At 34.4% G+C, this 24,188-nt stretch overlaps 1 protein-coding gene across 1 annotated transcript; it reads left to right on the top strand.

Annotated features, from left to right (window-relative positions):
- The first annotated feature begins 7,339 nt into the window (after positions 1-7,339).
- LOC110020957 lies at positions 7,340-23,603 on the top strand. The gene is made up of 7 exons (XM_020719264.1): positions 7,340-7,589; positions 11,196-11,262; positions 11,366-11,427; positions 11,532-11,621; positions 11,718-11,839; positions 13,698-13,752; positions 23,132-23,603. Exons 2-7 carry the CDS (start codon positions 11,196-11,198, stop codon positions 23,357-23,359), a joined length of 624 nt encoding a protein of 207 aa, XP_020574923.1. The 5' UTR covers positions 7,340-7,589; the 3' UTR covers positions 23,360-23,603.
- The last annotated feature ends 585 nt before the right edge of the window (positions 23,604-24,188 follow it).

Here is a 24,188-nt window from a genome sequence, read left to right as displayed (position 1 = left end):
TATATATATATATATAATCTTCAAAGACTCAATCTAATAGCACGTATTAATAGTATAAATCGTAAAATTTTGTAGCCCTTTAAATACTTTACTGACATTTAAATTGAGTGATTTTACCCTCATTGAACTCTTAAAGTCAATAATTTGATTTAGATGTAAAACATCAACTTTGGAGATCATTTTGTCCTTTAAATAATGTTACAAACTTTTCAATCGTGCTTCGAATACTTGATAACATGTATTTTGTATTTGGATTAGAATACTTTTAAGTAGCATTGGGCTCACCTCATGGAAACAGTCATTTCAATTATAAAAAGTACTAGAAACTTAAATTTAAATGACCCTAGGTATAACTTTGGAGCTTTTTATTTCAAGCATTGCATCAAGATATGCATCTCTCTTTTTAATATTTAAGTATATGTCATGCAAATTTAAATTGAGTATTAAAATTCATGACACAAAATTGTAATTTTTATTGTATAAAATTAAATATTAGATAATGTATGGCTTGTCTTCCTCTTCTTGAATGTTTGAATCAATTTCATGAGACAATAATTTGAGTCTTTAAATTGATGATGCAAAATTATGATTTTAAAAATTTTAGGCTTCAAAACAACTCTAGCACAAACCTTCCGTTGAGCACATAAGTAAAATAAGTTGGCTTCAATTATAAGTTGACCTACCCTTCATTGAAGTTGAAATGTCAACAAAAATGAATTTTATTAAGACTTTTGCTCCTGTTTTCTTAAACTTACTTTTATTTGATTATATATACTTAGTTGAGCTCCAAAAACACTAGCATTGAATTCAAAATATCAAAAGTTACTCTTAATAATCCAAAAAATGTGGTGATAGGGTTGTATGCGAGCAAACAATCCACATACACAGGCGAGCTTTGGTTGACATTCATTGACACAATCATAAAATGCAGTTTGCTTACATTTTGGCAAGAAAGGCTTTTCTGTTTATAGATTATGCTTGACACTTACCCTCAATAAAATTTTAAAGTGAGAATTGAGTTCATTGCTATTGAGACTGCTTTAATGGTGTGCATTTCAAGGGTTTTCAGTTAATCTTGCTCACAATAATTTTTTTAGTGAGGATTATGTTCACCAGTAGCTTCTCATTGAGACTACCTCATGGGCGTGTCTTTCAAGGGATTAAGTGGAGATTGTGTTTATCCGTCGCTTACCCTTAATGGACATTCTTAGTGAGGAATATGTTCACTATTAGCTTCCCATCGAGCTTACTTCATAAGCGCGTCTTCTAGTGGTATAAATGGAGACGGTGTTTGTCTCCTGCCCTCGATGAGATTTTTCTAATAAGGATTGTGTCCATAATTAACTTCCTATTGAGATTATCTTATGGACGGATCTTTCAGTGGTATGATTTAAGTGAAATTGTATCTCTCACTTGTTCTTAATAGATCTTTCTTGTAAGGATTGTGCCCACTACTAACTTTTTATCGAAACTATCTCATGTGCATGTCTATTAGGATTATAATTGGCTATTATGTATGTTATTTGCCCTTGAGGATTTTTTTTGTGAGTATTGTGTAGACTGCTAGCTTCCCATCAAGACTTTCTCTCCGGTGTATCTTCAAAGAATATAAGTGAAGATTGTCTGCACCTAATTTCACATCAAGAGTATCTTATGGGAATTCCTTCCAATGATATAAATGGAGACTATGTTTTCACTTGCCCTAAAGATATATTTTTAGTGAGAATTGTGTCTACTGGTAGCTTTCCATCGAGACAACCTCGTGGTTGCGTCTTATAGAGATATAAGTGGGAAATGTATTTGTCATTTGCCCTCAAGTGGTCTTATAATAAATAATATTATTTATAGAAAAGTTTATTGATAGTAAGAAATTTACTTAGATGATATATTGTTGACTCTAAAAAAAATCTTAGAAAACAATATGGAAAACTTCCATAAGTTGTTTGAGTAATAATCAACACACGACATCAAATAATCTCTTATATAGATTAAATGAGTAGTTGTGTTTCTCTTTCAATAATTTCAATAATTTTATTGCCATAACTCTTTTAATTTTCTCTGTATTGTTCTTGTAAAGATTGACCCAAGTGACATTGGCATCAAATCTTTAATTTATTCCTTTTAAGCGACTGCGTCATTTTATTGATTGTCCTTCTCAATAGTGGAAAATGACAATATTGAGAGTGTTCATCGCAATTTAAATTTTTTAGCAGTTCAGACTTTTATAGTATCCAAAATACTACTTATGGATGTGTTCAGTAAAGTATGACTATACGTCTCATATTGATTCTTATGAAAATAATTTTTTTTCATTTATTGACTTGCTTCATTCCTTGGGATGTTTGTTGAAGTTATCTAAAAGTGTGTTTGTGTTTGTAAAAAAATGATTCGAATTATCTTCGATGTGCACCAATATTTTTATCGACGGTGATTTGAGCCATAATATGATGGATGAGGTTAGCATATGAGCGAACATTCTCTCATATTAATAATGAGTAGAAGGACCCATGATGTAACTCTCCCAAAAAGATGACTCTTAATAACTCTATATCTACTCTTGAAATTTGATCAATCTTAATAGTCAATCTTTAAAAATATTCTTTAAGTGAATCTTCCTTATTTAGACGAATTCTATAAAATTGAGAAGAGTCTATGACAATCCTCTAATTTGTTATAAACTGTTAAAAAAACCTAGCAAGTTCCTCAAAATTATGAATAATCCCTAGCGAGAGAGAATAAAATCAAGTAAGTACTTGAATTTTGAGGCTGGTAGAAAAACTTGACAGAGGAGCACATGAAAGTCTCATTGCATGTGCATGATAATTCTATAGTGATCAATGTATTCATTCGGGTTTGATATGTTGTCATATGAATTAATATTTATGAGCTTAAATGTTGGTAGAATGGGGTGTTGGAGGACCATCTTATCCAAAGGTGAAGAGTCATGAGAACTACATCAAGCAAAGAAATTATTGTTGTCCCTTAAAAAGAATTCTTCTTGTACTATAAGTTATTGCTCATCATAAATTACATGATAGGTTAAGCAAATTCTCCAAAAATGTTTGAGGTCTGTAATTTGGTTTGACTGCTTGAGATGGATGTGTGAAACTAACATTATTCAGTATGTCGCCTTGTTAACCCGATTAGGGAATAACTCTAGCATGAGGATAAGTTGCAAGAGGAGCATTCTTTATATTAGTATTTCTGATTAGTGGTTGATCTTGGGGTAGATGAACCTCTCTCATTTGTGCTAACGTAGTTGCTGAGCTTTACATAAATTCTAAATAACCTGATTTTGATATTCCTCCATTATTCATATGTGATATTCTAGGAGCAAAGAGGAGATATCTTCACTAGCAAGGTGGTGCCCCTTTGGGGAAGAAGATGTAGAGGTTTTTCGTCTTTGATATAGAGATTGTATCCTATAAAGTTTGCTATTAGGGTGTAGGCTCCATTGTTATGTGAATTACACTTCTTAGCCATTGAAAGTGTGTTCACATTCATAAAAAAGTGAGATTTTATTTCCCACAAATTATACCAAACTATCACGTGTTAGAAAATTCTCAAAGACAGATAAATCTCATATCTCAGCTCAATATAATTTTTCAACACACACACACACACAAACACATATATAAGAGAGAACCATATTTTATGTGTGAAACAACTCCTAAAAAAAGAAAAGAATCACGAGGCCTAATTCAATCAAAATACTCAACTTAAATTTTGAATGTATAGGGGGTTCATTTTTCTCTCATATTAGGTAAGATGAGACTACAAGATAATGTTGGTGATTGCAATAACAGTAGTTGTTTATAAAAGCCGAACTTTGTTGTTAGAATGGTTATGTCAAGCATTAGTAATTTACTAGCCATGGATGATGATGATGATGACCTTTGGTGGCCGATGACAAACATTGGTGGTCGGCGACAAACTTTGGTGTGATAACCCCAAGACTTAAAGAGTTAAGTTAGTAGCCAGCTCACTGTCTCCTCCCCCTCCCTCTCTCATACAACTTGAGAATGAGGGTCTATTTCTAATTTTTTATAGGGGCATTTTAGTAAATTTGATCATCTCCCAAAACGCTTTATTAGGCAGTTCTTGTCGTGAAAAACGATGACAATAAAACGAAATTTGGAACGAAAAATTCACAAAACAGAAAAGAACACAACGAAACACACAAATTTACGTAGTTCGATAATTTGTGGACTTCCACCGAATTACAGAGGATTTTATTAGCTTTGAGGAATTACATCCGTCGATCACCTTGACGATTACAAGAAAACACTCTTTATCTTCCTCTTTCTCTCTTCACCTTCCCTCTCTATCTCTTCCTCTCTATCTCTCTCTACCACGTAGAAGAAAACAAAAGGGAGTTGCAGCATTGCGATTGTTCCTTCCTTCGAGTGAGCCAACCGAGGAGAAAAAAACAGGAGTAGAGACCTGCCTTGCGATCTCTTCCTGCATCCATATATATAACTCTCTCTGTTCGGCCCAATAAGGAAGCGCCATAATTTGCGATATTAGTGAAGCGGGAGAGTGGGAAAATCAGGCTAAAGAATTTCGGTTTCTTGCCTTATTTCGCGCACAAAACATGACGGGAGAGCAGGAGAAACTAGATGGAAAGACATCAGGAAATTAAGTGCTTTTAAATACCTTCCATAAGATGCATGAAATTGCTAATGCAGGAGGTGGACCAGACTCCACCTTCTCAACAGTTCACATTTAATCTCTTCATCACATGTTGTTTTTAACATTTATTTGTCTTAATGACTTAAGTGAATGTATTAAATTGGTTGGATTGTTCTCATCAAGCCGCTCGATTTTACTATAAGTATGCCAAATTTTAAGATCGTATAGCCTTTCCATTGATGCACTGAAACCTTAGGATACACTTTAAATATTTGATTTAAGTTCTTGAATTGAATTAGTTTAAGTGTTATTGGGTTCATTTTGTAGAGACACTCAGTTTGACTACAAGCTTATTGAAATTGGGGTTCAGATACTCTTGAATTTTAATTTAGAATTTTTCTTGCTCAAAATGCTTCGAGATTCATGCACGATGATATGAATTTGTTGACGTCACATCATTTATAAAGTGAGCTTACTCATAATAATAATGTTTATTTATATTGTAATTTATTGATTTGTTTAGCTTCAAACTAAAATGATATTTGCCATACAATAATGTCAATAATGATATTACATTAAGATAGATGGAAAGAGTTGTATGTTATGCTTTTAATAAATTAGTCATGGCCAAGCATGAGGCCAATGCATCTTACCTTGCATGGAGGTTCTAAGTATTAGAAATAATATAAGTAAAAATAACTAAACATGCTATATTGAATTAAATTTACAATATAAATACAATTTTAATCATGCTAAATTTGTTTTTTTTTATTGCAATGGTTTGTAATGTAATTGTTGATGTCTCGTAAATGTTTAAATATTAAGCTTGATTAAAAATAATTTGTTATAGTTTTGATGTGTTTATAGTAGTGTGGTACAACTAGCGTGTAATTTTTTTTGTCTTATATTGATATAATATTTAATACGAATAAACTATTCAATAATGAAAAATACTAGCTTTATTTATCTTAATCAACTTAAGGTCAAGTGCGAGATGATTCTATGCTTGCAACACAATTTTGTTGTGAGCATATGTTATTGCTAAGATTATCATAATCACTTCACATGACATGTTGTTTGCAAATGATATTAGCTATGCTGCTTCATATCCATGATTGTCGAAGGGTAGTTTGGCACCAAACACCATCATTTTTGATAACTAGTATTCGATCTCCATCGTTCAACTAATATCCCGTAACAATTGTTGTTCAATCCCCAATATCTCGTCATCATTGTTTTATAAATTTTAACTAACTATCATTCATAGATTGTCATTATTTAATCATCGTCATCTGACTATCAACATTACTCGAGCCAACATTGTATGATTGCCATATTCACCTCCACCACCTTTTGTTCCGATACAATCATTGTTATCTAATTAATTATTTGAACTGTTAAAATACCTTAAAAAAATGTTTACATGAAATAAATAAGAAGTTGGAACATAAATCTCCTTTGTGTAATTCACAATTGGCAAAAAATTTTTAATATGAATTATGTAATGAGTAAAATAAAGCATTTATAATAAAATATTAAATATTTTAAATTAATTATTACAAATTTCGATATTTGGTGCTTTAAAAAGTCATTCATCTTACATTTATAATATAAAAATTGTAATTATTTGTATATCTCTTATAAAAACATATTTATTAACCTCAAGCTCATTATTGAAAAAAAAATAAATTTATTTTGACATCTTTATATAATTAAAAAATTAACCATTAGTAAAAGTAAATAATATTAACAAATAATTATTTTTTTAAATATTTCACGTTGTTCTTTATGTAAAATTGTATTATAAAATCGATTCAACAACCACGTCTCACAATATAAAGTGATTTGCTCCTCCTATTAGGGTTGTAAAAAAAATGCTCGTCGTTCAAGAAGAGCTTGTGTTCGACTCGTTACGTAGCTCATATCTGATTTGCTCATCAAGCAAATGAGCTAAAAATGAATAATTTTTTTGAGATTTAATTTTAAACGAGATGTGAACAAATGCTTGTTTGTTCATGTTCGACTTGATTTGACTCGAATTTATTAAAAATAAATAAAAAATATTAATATAATATTAATATATTAAAATGTTATATTGTATTTTAAAAAGTATTAAATTTTATTAATTTAAATAATTTTTGCGAGTATTACAAAAGGAAAATATTTTTTATTTGTTAGATATGTAAACACATAAAAATTAGGTGATATGTATTTAAATGTGAACAAACACTTGCTTCTTTAAGAGTTTGCTCAAAAATAATTTTGCTAGGTGGTCCCACACTCCCCATATATCGCATGACGGCCCATTTAGACAATCGTCTGGACATGTGGTCTACAACACTTAATATTTGCTCTATACTTAGCAACCCGTGGTAATAGTTGCTCTTCCTTAATGACCCTGTGGTCGTACTGCTCCCACTCTTCCTCTCCCTCATTTAATTGCACACCGTGAATTTGAGAAAAAAAACTTTGACTTATGCTCTATAAATAATGCATAGCAATCTGCAGAAAAATAGTTTCAAATCTTTTAAAATAAAAATTAAATTTATAATGTAGTCATTATGTTTGATTTATTAAATTAAAAAAAAATAAATTATATCAAATTAGAACAATAAAACATTCAAAAAAAAAGTTAAATATTTAAATATATATAAATATATGATCGTTTACGCCCCTAGCTCCACCTATAAATAGGTGATAAAGCGCCTAAAATATAGAGCAGATCCAATCGTTAGGGCTTTCAAGAGGGCGGCGTGAGGTTGCAGCCTGCTTTGCGTAGTGCCTACACAGCTGCGCGGTTTGATTTCTGGGGTTGCTGTCTATCTCCTTCGTGCGTTTTTTCAAATCCCTAGTTTTACAAGTAGTACCGGCGCGCAAGAATCGTGTAATCGGAGTTCCTTCTCGGAAACCCTTTCATCTGTTTGGGTAGGAGGGTGTTTCCTGAGACTGCTGATAAGGTTTGTCGTTTGATTTTTCTTATGGCTTTACGCTAGATAATTGAAAGTTTTTTTAATTTTTTTTATTTTTTGGGTTGGCCTGTTTAGTTGTTCATATGATTCATGAAATGACCATCATGGTGCCGTGGAACTCTAGGAATCTCCGTTGAGTTTCTTAGTTTCTTTCGCTACGATGGCTTCTTCTAGATAGCGAGATTCATCATATTTCGGTGATCGTAATTTGGATGTTGGTACGGTTCGTTTAAATGATTCGTAGCATCTGGTTTGCGAAAGAATTTCTGGTAGGCGGAGATTTTATGAAGAACCCTTTTTTGTTGAACTGAGCTGATTAATGATTCTATATACGAAGAATCTAGATTAGCTGTTTTCAAGAGAATTGAATCGGGAAAAAAAAATTGGGTGTTTGATATAAGTAGGGTTTGAGCATGCTATTATTGTACACACTTCTATCATTATCTCCCTCTTTACTGTTGTACACAAAAAACCTGTTATGCATGACATATACGGAATATTTATTCTTTAAAATTAGGCAGGAGAACTTTGAAAGTGTTTGAACGTGCCATTCGTAATATATTATCCAAGATTTTCATACCTCCCTTAAGTAATGCAAAGATGTGTATCACTCTATTGGATGATATCAATAAATATATATTTTTTTTGTGCTTGGTCATATGAACAAATTGTAGAATTTTTTTTTGATTGTGTAGTAGTTGGTAGAGGTGGAAACGTATTGAATGTTAAATAACAGAGAAATGCTCTGTTTGATGCACTGCAGTTTATTTAGATGCTCCAGCGTCTTTCTTGGAATACTTGTGTGTAGATTTTCTTCTCAAAAAAAGAAAAAAAAAGGAAAAAAAAAAGCGAGCTAAATTTGTGTTATTGAAATCCTTTTGGTGTTTTTGATATATACTTCATGTTTATCCCACTTTCCATCGAAATATAAAGTAAGTCTTTTCTTACTCTTTTTAATGGTTTGACAGCATTATGAAATATCCTGCTATGTTGGAGGCCATTCCTCCAACTGGAGTTTTATTATAGAGATCTACATATTTTACATACTAACATGTTTGTGCTATTTTATGGTTTTGGCCTTTAAAGGAACATCAGTTTGAAGATATGCTAGGTGGATTCAAATTTGTTAAATGTACTTTGAGTTACATTTAATAGTGTTGTTTACTTTCTTATCGCATCCAAAAACATAATAGTTTTGTCTGTTGGAATTGTTCTCTAATTGTTCATGTTATTTAAAGTATTATACTTGATGAATATAGTCATTGTTCCCTTATTCTTGCTTGTTTTATGGTAATTTGAACTGGTAATTATCATTAGTAATTCTCAAGTGATTTATATCTTACTTAATTAATATATTCATTGTTCCCATATTCTTTCTTGTTTTATGGTAATTTGAACGGGTGATTATCATCGGAAAGCGATTTATATCAAGTTTCTAAAGATTTTGAATTATTTGAAATCAAAAGTTGCTATAAATATCCAGATCATTTTCATTTATCAAGTTTTCTTTAGATGTTGGTTTTCAACTCCATAAGCATGTAATTATCCTGAACAGGAAGAATTAGCTCTGCATATATGATACCGGAGTCAACCAATAACAACGGGAAATGCAAATATTATTATCCAATAGGAAAATTGCAATCAACGACACTGAAATCTGAAATTGTAACTAGCGACAACACACTCAACTAGTGGTGGATCCTAGGGTGCTGGTGGTTGGTTAGTTGGGTTGGAAGGGTCTGCAGGTGATTGGAGTGGAGGTGTCAGGCGCTTTGGGGCAGCTGGGAGAGGTGGCAACATATAGGAATGGCTGGGACAGCAGGGTAACAACAACAGATAGTCGTAGGGACATTTTGGAATGCTGGGACATGTAAGGACAGCAATCCTCTTTGTGCGGGATGGCGGTAGCAGGCATGGAAGGCTCAGACGGCAATGACAACAAGTATGGGGGGTTGGAACAACGACGACACGATGGAGGGCTAGAACAACAGTGGCACCGAAGCTGGAGGGTTGGAACATCATCGACAATGAAAGTGGAGGGCTGGAACAACAACGACAGCGAAGTTGGAGGATTGAACAACACAGGTCACGAAGATGGCAGTTGAAATAGTGGGAAAATTGTAGAAAAACAATCACGGGCGGCTGCAACAGTGGAGGGCGACCTGGAGAGATGAGGGGAGGATGCGGAAGGGGAGGGAAGATAATAACCATATGGAGATCAAGATACAACCAAAACACTATCTGGAATCCTAGGGAAGAGGAGACACTGACAACTGTCGTGCTAGAAAACACACAAAAACTGGCCTAAAATATGATGAGAACAACATATATAATGCTAGGGTAAATAAGGGCCCATTTGGCGCAACTAATTTGGTGTGGCGGCGTTTCGAAAATGCACATGGTTTGTTTGGGTAAACTGCGTTTTGGCAGCTTATGCGTTTTCAAAATGCTGAAAAAAGTGTTTTCACACCACACCTATCTAGGTGCTGTGACAGCTTTCTGGCTGCGGTTTGAATTTTTCAAAAAGAATAAAAATTTGTAATACTCATCGCACGTAGCTTATCAGCAGATTATTTAATAAGCTACAACTGCGCCAAACAGACCCTAAGAAGTGAACCCCACTCCTATTAGGCAACAAATCCACGAACATGAAGGATTGGACCGCCCTCAACACTTGAGCCAGTCCAAGTTGCACGCGACTTCCCACGTCATCTAGGGTCGCGAGACGTGACTCTAATGTCGTCCGTCATCAGCGTAGGAGACGCCCCCACGTCAATATATTCATGCATGTCATGGAATACCTTTTACTTTTTTATAAAGGTTTTGGGGATCTTGCTAAAATGTGACATTTGACAACCCTTTGTGCTCGTTATTGTGAATGAATTATGTGAGAATTTTTCTTTGATGCTACATAAATGATAGAATCACATCTCGTTGTGCAGCATAACAAATTATAATTATGCCTTTTTGTAATCCTTTGTTATTATTAAATATTGTAAAATATATGAATTAAAAGGCATGTACTTTGCTTATTTATTGCTAGGATAATTATGCAGGAGGAAAATGTTTTAGAATAATCTATTTGGGTATATATCATCACACATTATCAGTAGCTTGAAGTTTATCATACAATGTCATGAATTGACGCCTAATATATTTTAAGAAACTATTCTGTGTTGATTTAATTTATAAAAATATGTCAAGTTATATTTCTATTAGATGCGGCATAATGGTATGCTATTGTTACCGAAGGCAACAAAATATATATCTATATTTAAAATGATGTAATTGCTTGTCGAGCTAAATTTTTTAAATTCATCATTTCTGATTGAATTACAATTTGTTTCGATGTGGTCTATTAAGCTATTAAGTTAGAATCAGTTTTCTTTGTTCGGCTGAACTTTACATTGGGTATGTTTGTTGGGCCCTAAACTTTTTATGTTTGCATGCAATTCTACTTTTTAAGATTGCGGGACTTTAAGATTGAGGATAGATAGCGATCCATGTTTTGTGCGTTATGCTAGTCATGAATTCCTGTGATATTTCATATCATCGTTATCCTGTAATAGTTATTTTGTAATTAATATTTTGTAGATGGCTGCTAATAAACTATCTACGGAGGCAATTGCTTTAACCGAGAAAAAAATGGACATGACGTTAGGTATGTTTCTCATTGCTTAATTTAGCACTTTGTTGTTATGAACCAAATCTATGTGTCTATAACTTGTTTTATTTATTTATTATTTATTTATTTTTGAACCCAGACGATATTATTAAAATGTCCAAGAAAGCTCCTTTTAAAGGCAAACAGGCTTCTAGGACTTCGGTAAGTTATCCTTTATTCATTGTTTTTGCTCCCACCTTTGATGTTTATTCAGCAGATTTTGTGGAAAAATTCTATTAATCTTATTCATTTCTTCCTGCTTAAAGAATAAAAATCAGGGGTTTTTGAATGACCGTGTTGCTCAACGTAATGCCAAAGTCCAGAGGTTTATGAATACAAGATCAGCCATTAGGCAGGCATGAATTAATATTTTTCATTATTGAATGTCTACTTGTCTGTTCCCTCTCCAGGATATACCTTATCATGTTATTGGCTCATTTTTTGTATGCCAGGGTGTGCTTGCTCAGAGACGAACAAACTTTAAAGGGAATCAATTCCCATTGACCACAGAGGTGGCAAGAAGGGCTGCTGTTGTGCCTATTCGCAATAGGGCAGTCAATCCAAGCAAGCAAAGGTTTTACTTGTTCCATACTTATTCTTCAACAATTGTTTCTTTTTTTTCTATTCGTTACTCTTAGATATATCAATATATATTATTTTCTGCAGGTAATTCATGGTTATTTATACAAATAATGGAATACTTGAAGCTACATCCATTTGAAATATGTATTCAGTGGTCATGTGTGAGACATTCGACTGCTTACTTGGCTGAGAATTCCAGTTATTCGATTCTTTTGTGTTTGCATGTTCTTCATTGATATCAGTATTGGCATTTGAGGCGGAACTATCCATCATGCATTATGTTGGATTAATTTAAGGTGTTGATGTTCAAAACTGAGTTGATCTGTTGTTTTGTGAATACATACCATACATTCATAGTCTCAAGTATCATACCTACAAGACCTACAGTATAAATTCTTGTATTCAAATGAAGAAGATGGATGAAAAATTGAACTTTAATGCTACCCACTCGAAGAGACAGATTTTGAGCCTAAGTTTGATGCTTCTGATTTGAAAAGTTTCTGGACGGGTTTACCGTTTTCAAGTCTGGAAGGAACTTTTTGCTCTTATACACAAATACTTTATTTTCGTGGTTTATCTTACATTTTTCAGAGAGCAGGTTTTATATTTTTGATATTTCTACTTTAGTTTCTTCTGGCCGGGTTTTCTAGAATTTTGCCAGATGTTTGCTGATTCTTTCCATATTGTATGTTTTCTGGGGTTTTGGCTTCAGTGAAGGATCTTATACAAGTCTACATGTCTGCCTACTATATTTGTCAGAATCTTGAGGGATGCATATGTGATCTGCAAGAAAAGAGCACCCGTATTTATGGCATGCCTGAAACACATGATGGTCTTTTAGCTTAGCTGTAGAGCACATACTGTGCATGGTTGAGGGCATTTAGTTTTGGTCCAGTACTTATGGAACTCTAGCATAGTCATTTACTTTTGAAGCTTCTCAAGAGGACTACATATTCTTGCTTGTCATTAAGTCTGCATTATTAATTCATACCCTTTGATTAAGCAATGGTATTAACTCATGAAATTGAGTTATTTGCTACTGTTTCCCTTTAGGATAAGAGACCTTAAATCCACTCATGATAAGTTTGGTTGCGTGTGGACAAGTTGGATTTTACTTTAAATTGTATTTGAGCATGCTCAGTTGGATCTAGAACACCTTGTACTGTATTCTAGATCTTCCCAACTTGCAGTTGCATCCATCAAAACAGCTAGGGAATTGCAGCACTCTGAATGATTTTGTGTTGCTCTTTTGATTTCTAATCCTTTGAGAGAAGGTTTTGTTTGAAAGAAAAGTTCCGTGCTAAGCCAACGCCAAAAAACGGGTGAATTTTACTGACCATTTGCGTTGCTAATAATCTCGAGAATTCAAATTTGTTCACATGCTCTTGGTTTGAAGCGATGGCCGTTATAGAATTATGTAACTTTGAAGGCACATGGGAGTTGCAAAGCATTCAAGGGATGTCAGGGTGGTTTTCTTTGTGTGGCATTCCTATTTAATATTCTTCCAATTTATTGTGAAACAACAAATTATCAAGGAATGTTGGTTCCTGAAGGAGCAGATTTTATTGCTGGTGTTTTTAGCCTCTTCTATTGGGATCCTATAGGGGCACCCCACACTATCCATTGATTTCCTTTTCAATCCGGCACATAGAGCACAATGGTCTAGCAGCTAATAATTTTATATATTATATTAATAAATTTTTACTTTTTCCAGTGAAGGTGGTAAGTTTTCTGAACTTCTGACTGGCTTTACTTGTTGTACCTGATTGTTGGAGCGCATTCTCAATTAGTTATGGAAGTCTGGCCTGGTAAACTTTATTTCTATGGAAATGACTAGTTGTGTTATGCAGGGTTGCAGCTATTCCAATTCGAAGAAATGCTGGTGATGGCAATTTTGCTGGAAAGGTGAGGAAGACCTCCTGTTTGACATATCTGGGTTGTGGCATCTATTTATTCTTTTGCCTTTTACTTCTCATTTAGTTCCTTTTGGGTAGAAAACGTGCTTTAATAATGACAATTTTTGTTGCACTCATTTTGTGTGAAAATAAAATCATTCTTATTAGTTTGAAGTGTTTTTGGAGTTCAAAAGCAATATTTTGTTCTAATTAAATCTTACTAAAGTGATAGAATCTAGCAAAATTCACTGATTTTGAAAATGATGTTAACTTTATGTAACCAAATGACTCTGGGATACCTTTTAGCTATGTAGATTGGGAAGTGGCTTCAGCGGATAAGATTTTGTGGCATGCTTTAATAATGATAATTTAGGTTGCACTCATTTTGGGACACCTTTTAGATATGTAGATTGGGAAGTGTCTTCACATGTCTGGGTTGTGGCATCTATTTATTCTTTTAACTTCTCTACTCGGGCCTCATGTAGTTCCTTTTTGGTAGAAAACGTGCTTTAATAATGATGATTAGGTTGCACTTATCTTGTGTGAAAATAAAATAGTTCTGCCTAGTTCGAAGTGTTTGTGGAGTTTAAAATCAATGTTTTGTTCTAAATACATCTTACTAAGTGATAGAATCTAGCAAAATTCACTGATTTTGAAAGTGTTGTTTTCTAACTTCATGTAACCAAATGACTTTGGGATACCTTTTAGATATGTAGATTGGGAAATGTCTTCAGCGGATAAGATCTTGCAAATGATAAAGAGAAAAGATGGAGAAGATTTTAGGGTTAACTACAACTCTCTACTCAACTCCTATAAAATTCATTACATATCAGCTTTTATCTCATATTTACATTATGGTACCCATCATCACCTACTTAATGAATTTAAGCTAATTATCTACTTCATGGGTACTATGATGTGTTAGATCCCAAAAAACGAAACAAATATGAAGAAGGGAGGGTGGGAAGAGGGTTTCAAGTTTTCAGCCACATATGTCTACGGAAGCCTGGATTTGTCGGGTAGAATTTGGGTCAAGTTAGCGTCTTGGATTAATTTTTGAAATTACTGCACAAGTAAGAAACTTTTGCAACAGAGGAGAGAACAGATGGAGGAGTTTTTGCAATCGAGAATAAAAGATGATAATTGCACGAGCAATAACTTCATCTCTACCTTCAATCCTTGTTTCCAAGGCAATTGGCTACCTATGATGCTTAGACTCGAACATAGGGACACAAAACATGACACGATACATATACATGACATGATTACTATTGAGAATACATGATACAAACATGTGATGGATACAACATTATAACTTTTATATTTTAAAAATTGATTTGGGATTCTTAGTCAAGACTGGGAGAATAAATATACTATAATCTGTAAATTATTTTTTCATAAATTTTTTATTCAAGATATTAAGATGTGTATCCTAAAATGCTAAAACCACGTGGAACACGGATTCAAAATCGAGAGATTATTAAAAATAATTAGTAAATGTAATATTAATTATAAAATTTAAAAGCCCATTTTATTAAGGCAACCATGCAGTATGAATATGGGTGGAAGAGTGAAATGGGCATTATACTAAATTACATCTTAAACATTTGGCAAATGATTATTTTAATATTAGATAAAGTCGGTTTGTTATATGTATTGTAGGAATATGGAAAGAATATTATCCAAAGACAAAATTGGGATTGTAAATGTTAAAAATATATAATTAATATTATTATATAAACTAAAAAAAAAATATATATATATTTTTAAGATATTAGGATGTGCTTGTTCGGCGTCCTACTTTAATTACTAGGAGTGTCGGTGTATAATAAGTGGATGCATTCCTCTATCATTAAGAAGTGAATATCTCTATTCTTATTTTTGTCTGTATAAAAAAAAGTTCTTTGATATAATTTTTAAAAGCTTAATGGTTTCATGGGCTTATGTTAATATCACCAAATCTTGTAAACTTGCTTCTTTTGATTGTGCTCTTGGTGTGTTTATGGTTCATCTTCAACAAATTTTGTTAGCGGTTCTATCATTATCTTAATGACTTATCAAAACTATGGTCTAAAAGATTTCGGGTTTGAGCTTGGAGAACGAAAATGCCTATTTCAACAAATTTGATGGCTAAGATTTTGTCCTTTGGAATATGCAAATAGAAGATTATTTATCAAAGAAAGTTTCATAAAATTTTGAAGGGATCAAAACCTTACACTGTTAATCAAGATTGGTGACTGTGGATGGATTGACAAGCACTAAGAGTTATTCGCCTATCATCCCAGATCATGAATATTAGTTTCAGCCTTTCAATGAGAGGACCATAACAGGCTCGATGAATGCGTAATTAGATATGTACGAGAAATCTATTTGCTATTGATAAGCTACATCTTTATAAATTTCAGTATTAGGTTGTTTGAAGGAGCTTTTGCTGTTGATCATATCAACGAGTTTAGTTCGATCATTTACGGACATCAACTTTAATAATGAAATTTATTCATGTACATCTCAAAGTAATGGTGTTGCAACAACTGTCAACAACTCTTATGGATAGGATAAATTGAATTGAATGTCAAATGCCTCATCCTTAGTTAAGATATTAGATGACCAGAGTTAAAATTTTTTCTAATTTGAATATTGATTATAGGAGCATGTCTCAAAATACAAACAATTATCAAGTTAGTTAAATTCAAATCAATAATTGAAAGCCAACACACATGTTGTAATAGAAGCAAATCTCAAATTTGTTGGGGGTGGATGCTTGTATTGTGAAGTGTTGCAAAAGAAAATGTGAAAGAGGACAAAAACTGGGAGAATGAATTTTGGATGTTGTTATGACAAACATTCAAGATGACATGCATCTTCAAGGCTAATAATCTAATTGAATTATAGCTATTTGACTTAGGTGGATCATTTTATTCTTCTTATAAAGAATTAATCACATTATGGTAGACCAACACCGTCCACATTGTGCTCCAATGATTCGATGTCGAGCCTGCCAAATCATTTAAAGCTTTTTGTTAGGCGCAAGATTGATTGGGCAATTTAGTCATTTGTTAGTTAATTATTGTGGGGTATAAACAAGGCTTAATATGCTTAGGATTTGGTTATGTGATTGTTGTTTTGAATCTTAAGGTTAGGGTTTGGGAGATAATTGCCTGCCTCTTGATATTGGTTTAACCTTTATGTATTTGGAATAGTTTAATTTTGATTTGGTACCAAAGGATTAAAATCAAATATTTTTTGCTATAATTTATGCAAAAATGGCTCATTCTTATTAAATTGGTATCAGAGCAAGACATCCTCCTCATCTTAGCGATAGTTTGGACTTCGTAATGCTATGTCGTCTTCGTGAGCCAATATTTGGATTGTGGCGTTGCCTTCATGATTCGAGCTAGCTGTGAAGCCAACGACAGGATCGTAGTGTTGCTTTCGTGATCAAAACTCATGATACTGTTACTATTTGAGCTAGTTGGGAAGCCAACAACAAAATCACTGCATACAATAGTTCCACCTTGGTGATCGAAACTGTCATGGGAGTAATGTTGACCGAGAAAGTAGATATGCTTTAAAAAAGAGATTAGAGAGATGTGAGTCAAGTCAGATATGGAATGGAGGCTCATTTCTTCTCCATGGAGGGGATCAAATGACAACACTGGAGCAGACACGAGCTACATTTAGCGGAAGGATTCACATGACATAAGGGTAACATCATTTGCCTTACATGGATATGGAGCTGCGAGATCGAGCGGAAATATCAAGAGCAAACTAGAACAACATCACTTAAAAGGAATCACACGACATCCAGACGATTGGAATGAGTGGTAGCAAGTAGAAAGAGATAAAATGCGATTCAAGGCTGAAGAAGATCAATTCAAAGGATTTCAGCCTGAAATAGGGAGCCACAGTGGGTGGGACCCCAACAGAGAGCTGCATCCAACTGTATAATGCCTTTTGTTGCGACAACTTTTCTAGTGAAAGATGATTCAGGAGCCTATGGGGACGAGCGAAAGATGATTCAGGAGCCTATGGGGATGGACGAGCTAATTATGGGATGAGTCAAACTTATGGAAGAAAGGAAATCTATATGGGTCGAGGAAGTGAACCCAACCTTCGCTTCATTGGCGGAATGAATTCCTGTTGAAAAAATTGGGGAGGAGACTCACACATTAGGAAGTTAAAGATTAACAGGGAGGAAACTCGTGTATTAGGAATTTGAAGATGCCGATCTTTGAAGGAGATGATGTCTCACATGGAGAGATAGTTTGGTGTTAATCGACAAACAAAGGAAGAAAAATTGATGCCAATAGTTTTGTTTAAAGGAAAGGCTCTAGCCTGGTATGAACTAAGAGAACGCTAGCTAATCACAACATGAGAAAACTTCGAAGGCCGATTGTTCAAGCGTTTAAGAAACTTGCGGGAAGGGGATTTACACAAGTAGTTTTTTGCATTGGTCCATGAAGGGTCTGTCATGAATTATGGACAGAAATTTGAGACCGACCATTTGAGAGGAATGCATTAAGTTGTGTTGGAAGGAAACTTATTGAAAGAGTTGAGGCAAGAAATTCAAGTAGCGTTTCGTCTGTTGAGATCACAAGGATTAGAGAAAACTATAGAATTATCACAGTTGGTTGAAGATAAAAATACAATGGAATGGGCTAATAGAAGCAACAAAAGTGGAGCGCCCTACTGAATTGCTACAATCATTTGATACCAAAAATTCAAATAATGGGATTCCAGAGGCTCCATAGGACAAGAATAACGGGTCATGACCTGGGGCGACATCCAAGCAGCTTACAAAGATAGAAATTCTATCCGACCATTTGAGAATAATGGGTCACGACCGGGGACTGAAATTTGAGGTGCTATCCAACCATTTGAGAGGAATGTATTAAGTTGTGTTGGAAGGAAACTTCTTGAATGAGTTGAGGCAAGAAATTCGAGCAGCGTTTCGTATGTTGAGATCACAAGGATTGTAGAAAACTATAGAATTACCACAATTAGTTGAAGATAAAAATGCAATTGAATGGGCAAATAGGAGCAACAAAAATGGAGCGTCCTACTGAATTGCTACAATCACGTGATACCAAAATTCAAATAATGGGATTCTAGAGGCTCCACAGGACAAGAATAATGGATCACGACCGAGGGCGACATCCAAACATCTTACAAAGATAGAGATTCAAAAGAAGTGAGCCAACATGTTATGTTTTCGATTTGTCAAGAATTTTGCTCTAATACACTATTGCAAGATTAGACTTCACAGGTTCTCACATGTGTAATGAGGAGGCAGGGCATGAAGAACTAGAGGGTTGTGGTGGAGGAGGAATATTTTCACTTGGATGTGATAAAAGTCTCATTTAAGACAGTGGGGCTAACACCAAACCACACTATGAAACTTCGGGGACAGAGCAAAGGGCAAGACATATTGGTGTTGGTAGATGGTGGGGCCACCCACAACTTCGTCCCTACTAAAGTAGTGAAGTAATTGGACCTTGAGATGGTTGACACATGAAGTTTTGGAGTCATGATGTGGATGAGACAAGCAGAGAAGACTGCAAGGTATTCAGGTGATGGAGTATTTTCTTCCTTTGAATTGAGGGAGGATTGACGTGAAATTGAATGTGAAATAGTTTTAGTCCTTAGGGGAGATTAAGATGAATTGGAAACTCTTTACAATGGAGTTCTAGGAGGGAGACAAGATGCTGGTGTTTCACGGTTGCTGTAGTTTGGACAAATTCTTGGTGAAACTCACGATCATGGTTAGGGCAATACAGGACACAAGATTAGGATTATTGATCGAGTTGTAGAGCCTGGAAGAGACACATGACATAGAATTGACATATATTTCGACACCGATTCAACAACTCCAACAATTTGCAAAAATTTCTTGGTTGCCAAATGGATTTCCATCTTATAGGGAGCACAGGCATACAATAACCCTGAGATAGTGAGTTTCTCTCATTAGTGTGCACCCATACCACTACCCCCATGGACAAAAGATGAAACTGAGGGGTTGATCTTACAGATGAAGGTCGAGATCACAGAACCTTGTGTGAACCTCTTCTCTATCCCAATCTTGCTATGAAGAAGGATGAGAGTTGACATTTATGTGTGGATTATTGGGCGGTGAATAAGAAAACAATACAAATTTCTCATCCAGATGATCGATACTATATGAGTTTGGGGTTGCAATATTCTCCAAGATTGACTTGAAGTCAAGATACAATCTCATTCCGATGTGGCTAACAAATGTGCACAAGACACCATTTTGAACTTATGAGAGTCATTATGAATTTATATTTATGCCATTCGAGCTCACAAACACATAAACATTTATATCACTAATGAACAAGGTGTTTCGGCCTTTTCTCCAGAAGTTTGTGTTGGCTTTCTTTAACTAAATCTTAGGATACAACTACTCCATGGAAGTCCACATTTCTAGCACCAGCTCAATGCCAACTTAAAAAAGAGGTATTTGTTTGACCAACCAAATGTTGGGAGAGATGCGAAAAACTATTCGAGAGATTCGAAACAGAACTTAGAACAGAAACACACAAAATAAGAAATCACAGAAAATACAAATAACATTAGGATTTAATATGGAAAAATCCGAGAACACGAAAAAAATTACAAAGCCACACCACATGCCTAGAAATTCATGATGAAGAAAATAAGGAGAATAATATAAATTATACCACAATCAAGCCTCCCCACATTTGTAACTCAAGAACACATCTTTCTCCCTTTAAGCAAGAGAAATTGAAATCCCTTCATCAACACGTACGTTCGATCGATAGAATCAAATCTTAAATAAGAAAACTACACAAATATTGTTACTTGTGCCAGGGAGCCACGAGAAAGTGTTGCATTGTCGTGCTATTGAGAGCTATCAGTCTTTGTGCTGGGGCATCGTTGCCTCCAGGTGCTGGAGTGTTGTGCTTTCATTTTTGAACTTGTATTGGATGCTACGACGTCGCCTTGTGGGCGCTGAGGCATTGTGTACAATAAAAGAAATTTATTGTGGGTCACCTTCTAACCCCCTCTCTCACCGTCAAGCTTGATCGGCGTAATTGAGGGTTTTGAGTGTCCAATTGATTAACTCATTTAGGTTCCACATAATAGCACCGAAGGTGTACTTAGTCATGTGGTATCAGTTGCAAGAATGTTGACAAATCTCGTGAAGGTGGTAGTTATGTTGGATTGGCTACTACCTAATACCTTGAGCGAGTTGAGAGGATTTTTGGGACTTACAAGATACTATTGTAAGTGAAGGGTTACAATTCGATTGCACAATTGAGACGTGCTATTGTTGATGTGTCATCCTCTTAAGTTTCCCCTACTTTGATGGAGGATATGAAACTTAACTTGGAGCCACTCGAGTTAAAATGGGTGTGCTAGGAATCTACTTGTGGGAAAGAAGTGTTGATTAAATGCAAATGATTGTCAGATTATCATACCATGTTGGAGTCTTATGACTTAATCCAACGACAGTTTCCTCTATTACATGTTGAGACAATGCCTTTTTTGGAAGGGGAGTAATGTTAGACCGACACATACATGGTCGTCCGCCTCATGCTCTAGTGAATCAACGCCAAGCCCCTCAAATATTTTGAAGACTGATGTTAGGCGCAAGACCAAAATGGTAATTTAATAATTTGTTAGTTATTATTGTGGGGTATAAATATGGCTTAATATGTTTAGGATTATGCTGTGTTGTCTTGAATCTTAGAGTCAGGGTTTGGGAGAGAGTTACCTAGTCATGAATTATAGATTTATATTTTATGTATTCCAAATGTATTATTTTGATTTGGTATTGGCGGAATGAAATCTAGTACTTCTGTTCTAATATTTGTGGAAAGTTGTCTCGTTTCTACCACAATAAGGGAGCTATGACAATTTTTATTGCTGCTGATGATGTCATAAATATTGTAGACATTGATCTTGTGATACTCTAAATTATAAATGCAGACACATGGAAGTTTAGTAAGGTCAGACATATTTGGCTCAAGGAAAAGTTTGATTTATGTAATGACAAATTGTAACAAAAAATACGTAATCTCATTTTTAGTGCTTATATCTAGAAGATGAATAAAGGAGCTATTGTGAGTGCTCTAGAAAATTATATTGATACCCTATGTACCATTACAAATATTGAAAAAGTGAGTGCTACATGTTTGATTGTATAGATTAATATTTGGCATGAATGAATCGGCTACATGTTTGAAAAGGGCTCGAAGATTCTTTATTCTCAAGGCAAATTTTTTAGATTTTAAATATTTTAAATTTAATTTCAGTGAAGGTTATATTTTATTAAAGTACAGGCAGATTTCAAAAATTGGAAGAAAATTTAAAACCAAGAAGCTAAAATTGGTTCACATAGACGTTTGGGGCTCAATGTTTTATTTCAAATTTATTGATGACAGCACTAAAATGTTTGATTTGTGTAAGGAGAAGTTGCAACAACAGGATGTAATGTCATTTTCACTGCTAATATTTAGAAGATGATTAAAGGAGCTATTATGGTTGCTCTAGGAAATAATATTGATACCCTATGCACCACCACAAATATTAATACCCTATGCTTTATAGTTGTTGGCTATGTTTTCTTTATCCTTGACATAGAGACTCGTAGAAAGTAATATCTTTATTTTTATTTTGTTTATGTATGGAAATTTTTTTGATGCACTTATATTTTAAAGGTTAGTGGAATATTTGATTTCCGTGGGACTATGGACATAGGCGAGTATTTTGGAATCACTTAAATTTTTGCGTTTTATGGTTGTGATCTTTGGTCTGTTTATTTTTTATCTTTATTTAATTTGGTCTGCCTTTCTATCACTATCTTAATAGTTTTTTACCAGGCATTTGATTTATTCACAAATTGATGGATGCTTCTTATGTTTCGCTAAGCTTCTTTTTTTTTTTTTGAAGTGCCGCCGCCCTATTGGTATCTCTCACAAGCGCTCTTATTGGTAGAACTCTTATAATGAATTCTTTGTAGAAAATTCTGTAAGTTCCCCTCAAAAACATAGGTTTCTTTGCATCAAACCTGGTGGATTTACTGAGCAAGTATCCATCAACATTAGTGATTTGCTCTTTACTGCAAGAAGAGTTGAGCTAGCTGTAGTCTGTATGACTGGCGCAGGCTTGTTTTCGTGATATACAAGAAACTCAATTTCAAAATATCTGTCGTGGCTTGTTATAGTCGCGTTTCATGGCTCGTCTAGTTCTAACTCATAATCCTTAACATCTTTTTGTGTATTTTTCTTTGTATTATTGTTGTGTTTGCGACCCGTAGTGGGATTAAGACTTTGTTGTTGTTGTTGTTATTGTTGTATTGTTCTGTTTGCCCCTCTGATGTTATTTTTCATGAAAACCACATGCAGAAGCAAACTGCGAATAACAAGCAAAAACCAAGGACCTTGGATGCTCTCTTTGCAGACATGAAGGAGGAGAGGATGAGAACTATTTCCCAGCAGCAGGTGGGGCGTGGCCGCGGTCAAGCCGGACAAAGACGCGGTCGTCAGAACCAACGGCAGAGAGGATGGATCGGGGCAGCAAGTGGCAGTTCCGCTGTTCGATATGGGACTCAGTTTGGCAATTCTGGAAGATGAAATAACTGAATCCTGTTGAATGCCTTCTGAGGCCTTACACCATGGGGCCAATTTCATGCTGGACTGCACAGATCTGTTACTGGTCAGTTTCAACATTTTCTTCTATGTTAGCACTGTTGTGATTTGCAGGTTTGGTTTGGTATTCCTTATTTTCGATGGACTAAACTTTTTTTTTTTTTTTTCCTTTATAAACATATTTGTAGAAGTTTGAGTTGCAATTAATTTCCAGTTTTCTTTCACTCAATGAGTATCTTATACATATCAAGCCGAACTCGAACGTGTTCAAGTTGATGTTGAATGAGTTCAAATTTAGATCAGGTTCAAGCAGGCTTGAATTTGAATATTGTATTCATAGGATTTTCAATTAGATTATTGATGAGATTTTATTAATTGAACTTTTTCATTCTAGATATAGGGTTTAGACTATGTTATGTCTAACTTTCATCCTGTTTTAACCTGCATCATTCATGTCTTTTATATTTAACGACCGTTCCTCGCAGCTATTGTTCCAATAATTTTTATTGCGAGTTCCTTCTGTGAAGTTGCCTTCATTGATAGCACTTAAAAGTGGATATAGACAGCATTAATTAGTGAAGATGAGTCCTAATTAAGTTTTCTTTTAAAAAAACTATTTTGGTGAGATTGAATCTTATAATTGCAACAAAATTGTGCTAGTTAAGATGTCTGGATTGTTTAATATTGAGATATACTTTGTACAATAAAATTTCATCCATTGAATGTGGTAGAAAGGAGTTTCGAAAATAACATCAAGTATGGTAGAAAGGAGTTTCGAAAATAACATCAAGTATCCCCCTCCCCCCTCCCCCTC

This window comes from Phalaenopsis equestris, unplaced genomic scaffold (assembly GCF_001263595.1).
Source record: "Phalaenopsis equestris unplaced genomic scaffold, ASM126359v1 Scaffold000114, whole genome shotgun sequence".
NCBI classification, from domain to species: domain Eukaryota; kingdom Viridiplantae; phylum Streptophyta; class Magnoliopsida; order Asparagales; family Orchidaceae; genus Phalaenopsis; species Phalaenopsis equestris.
The sequence above is the reverse complement of the archived record's forward strand: the minus strand, read 5'-3'. Positions and strand labels throughout refer to the sequence as shown.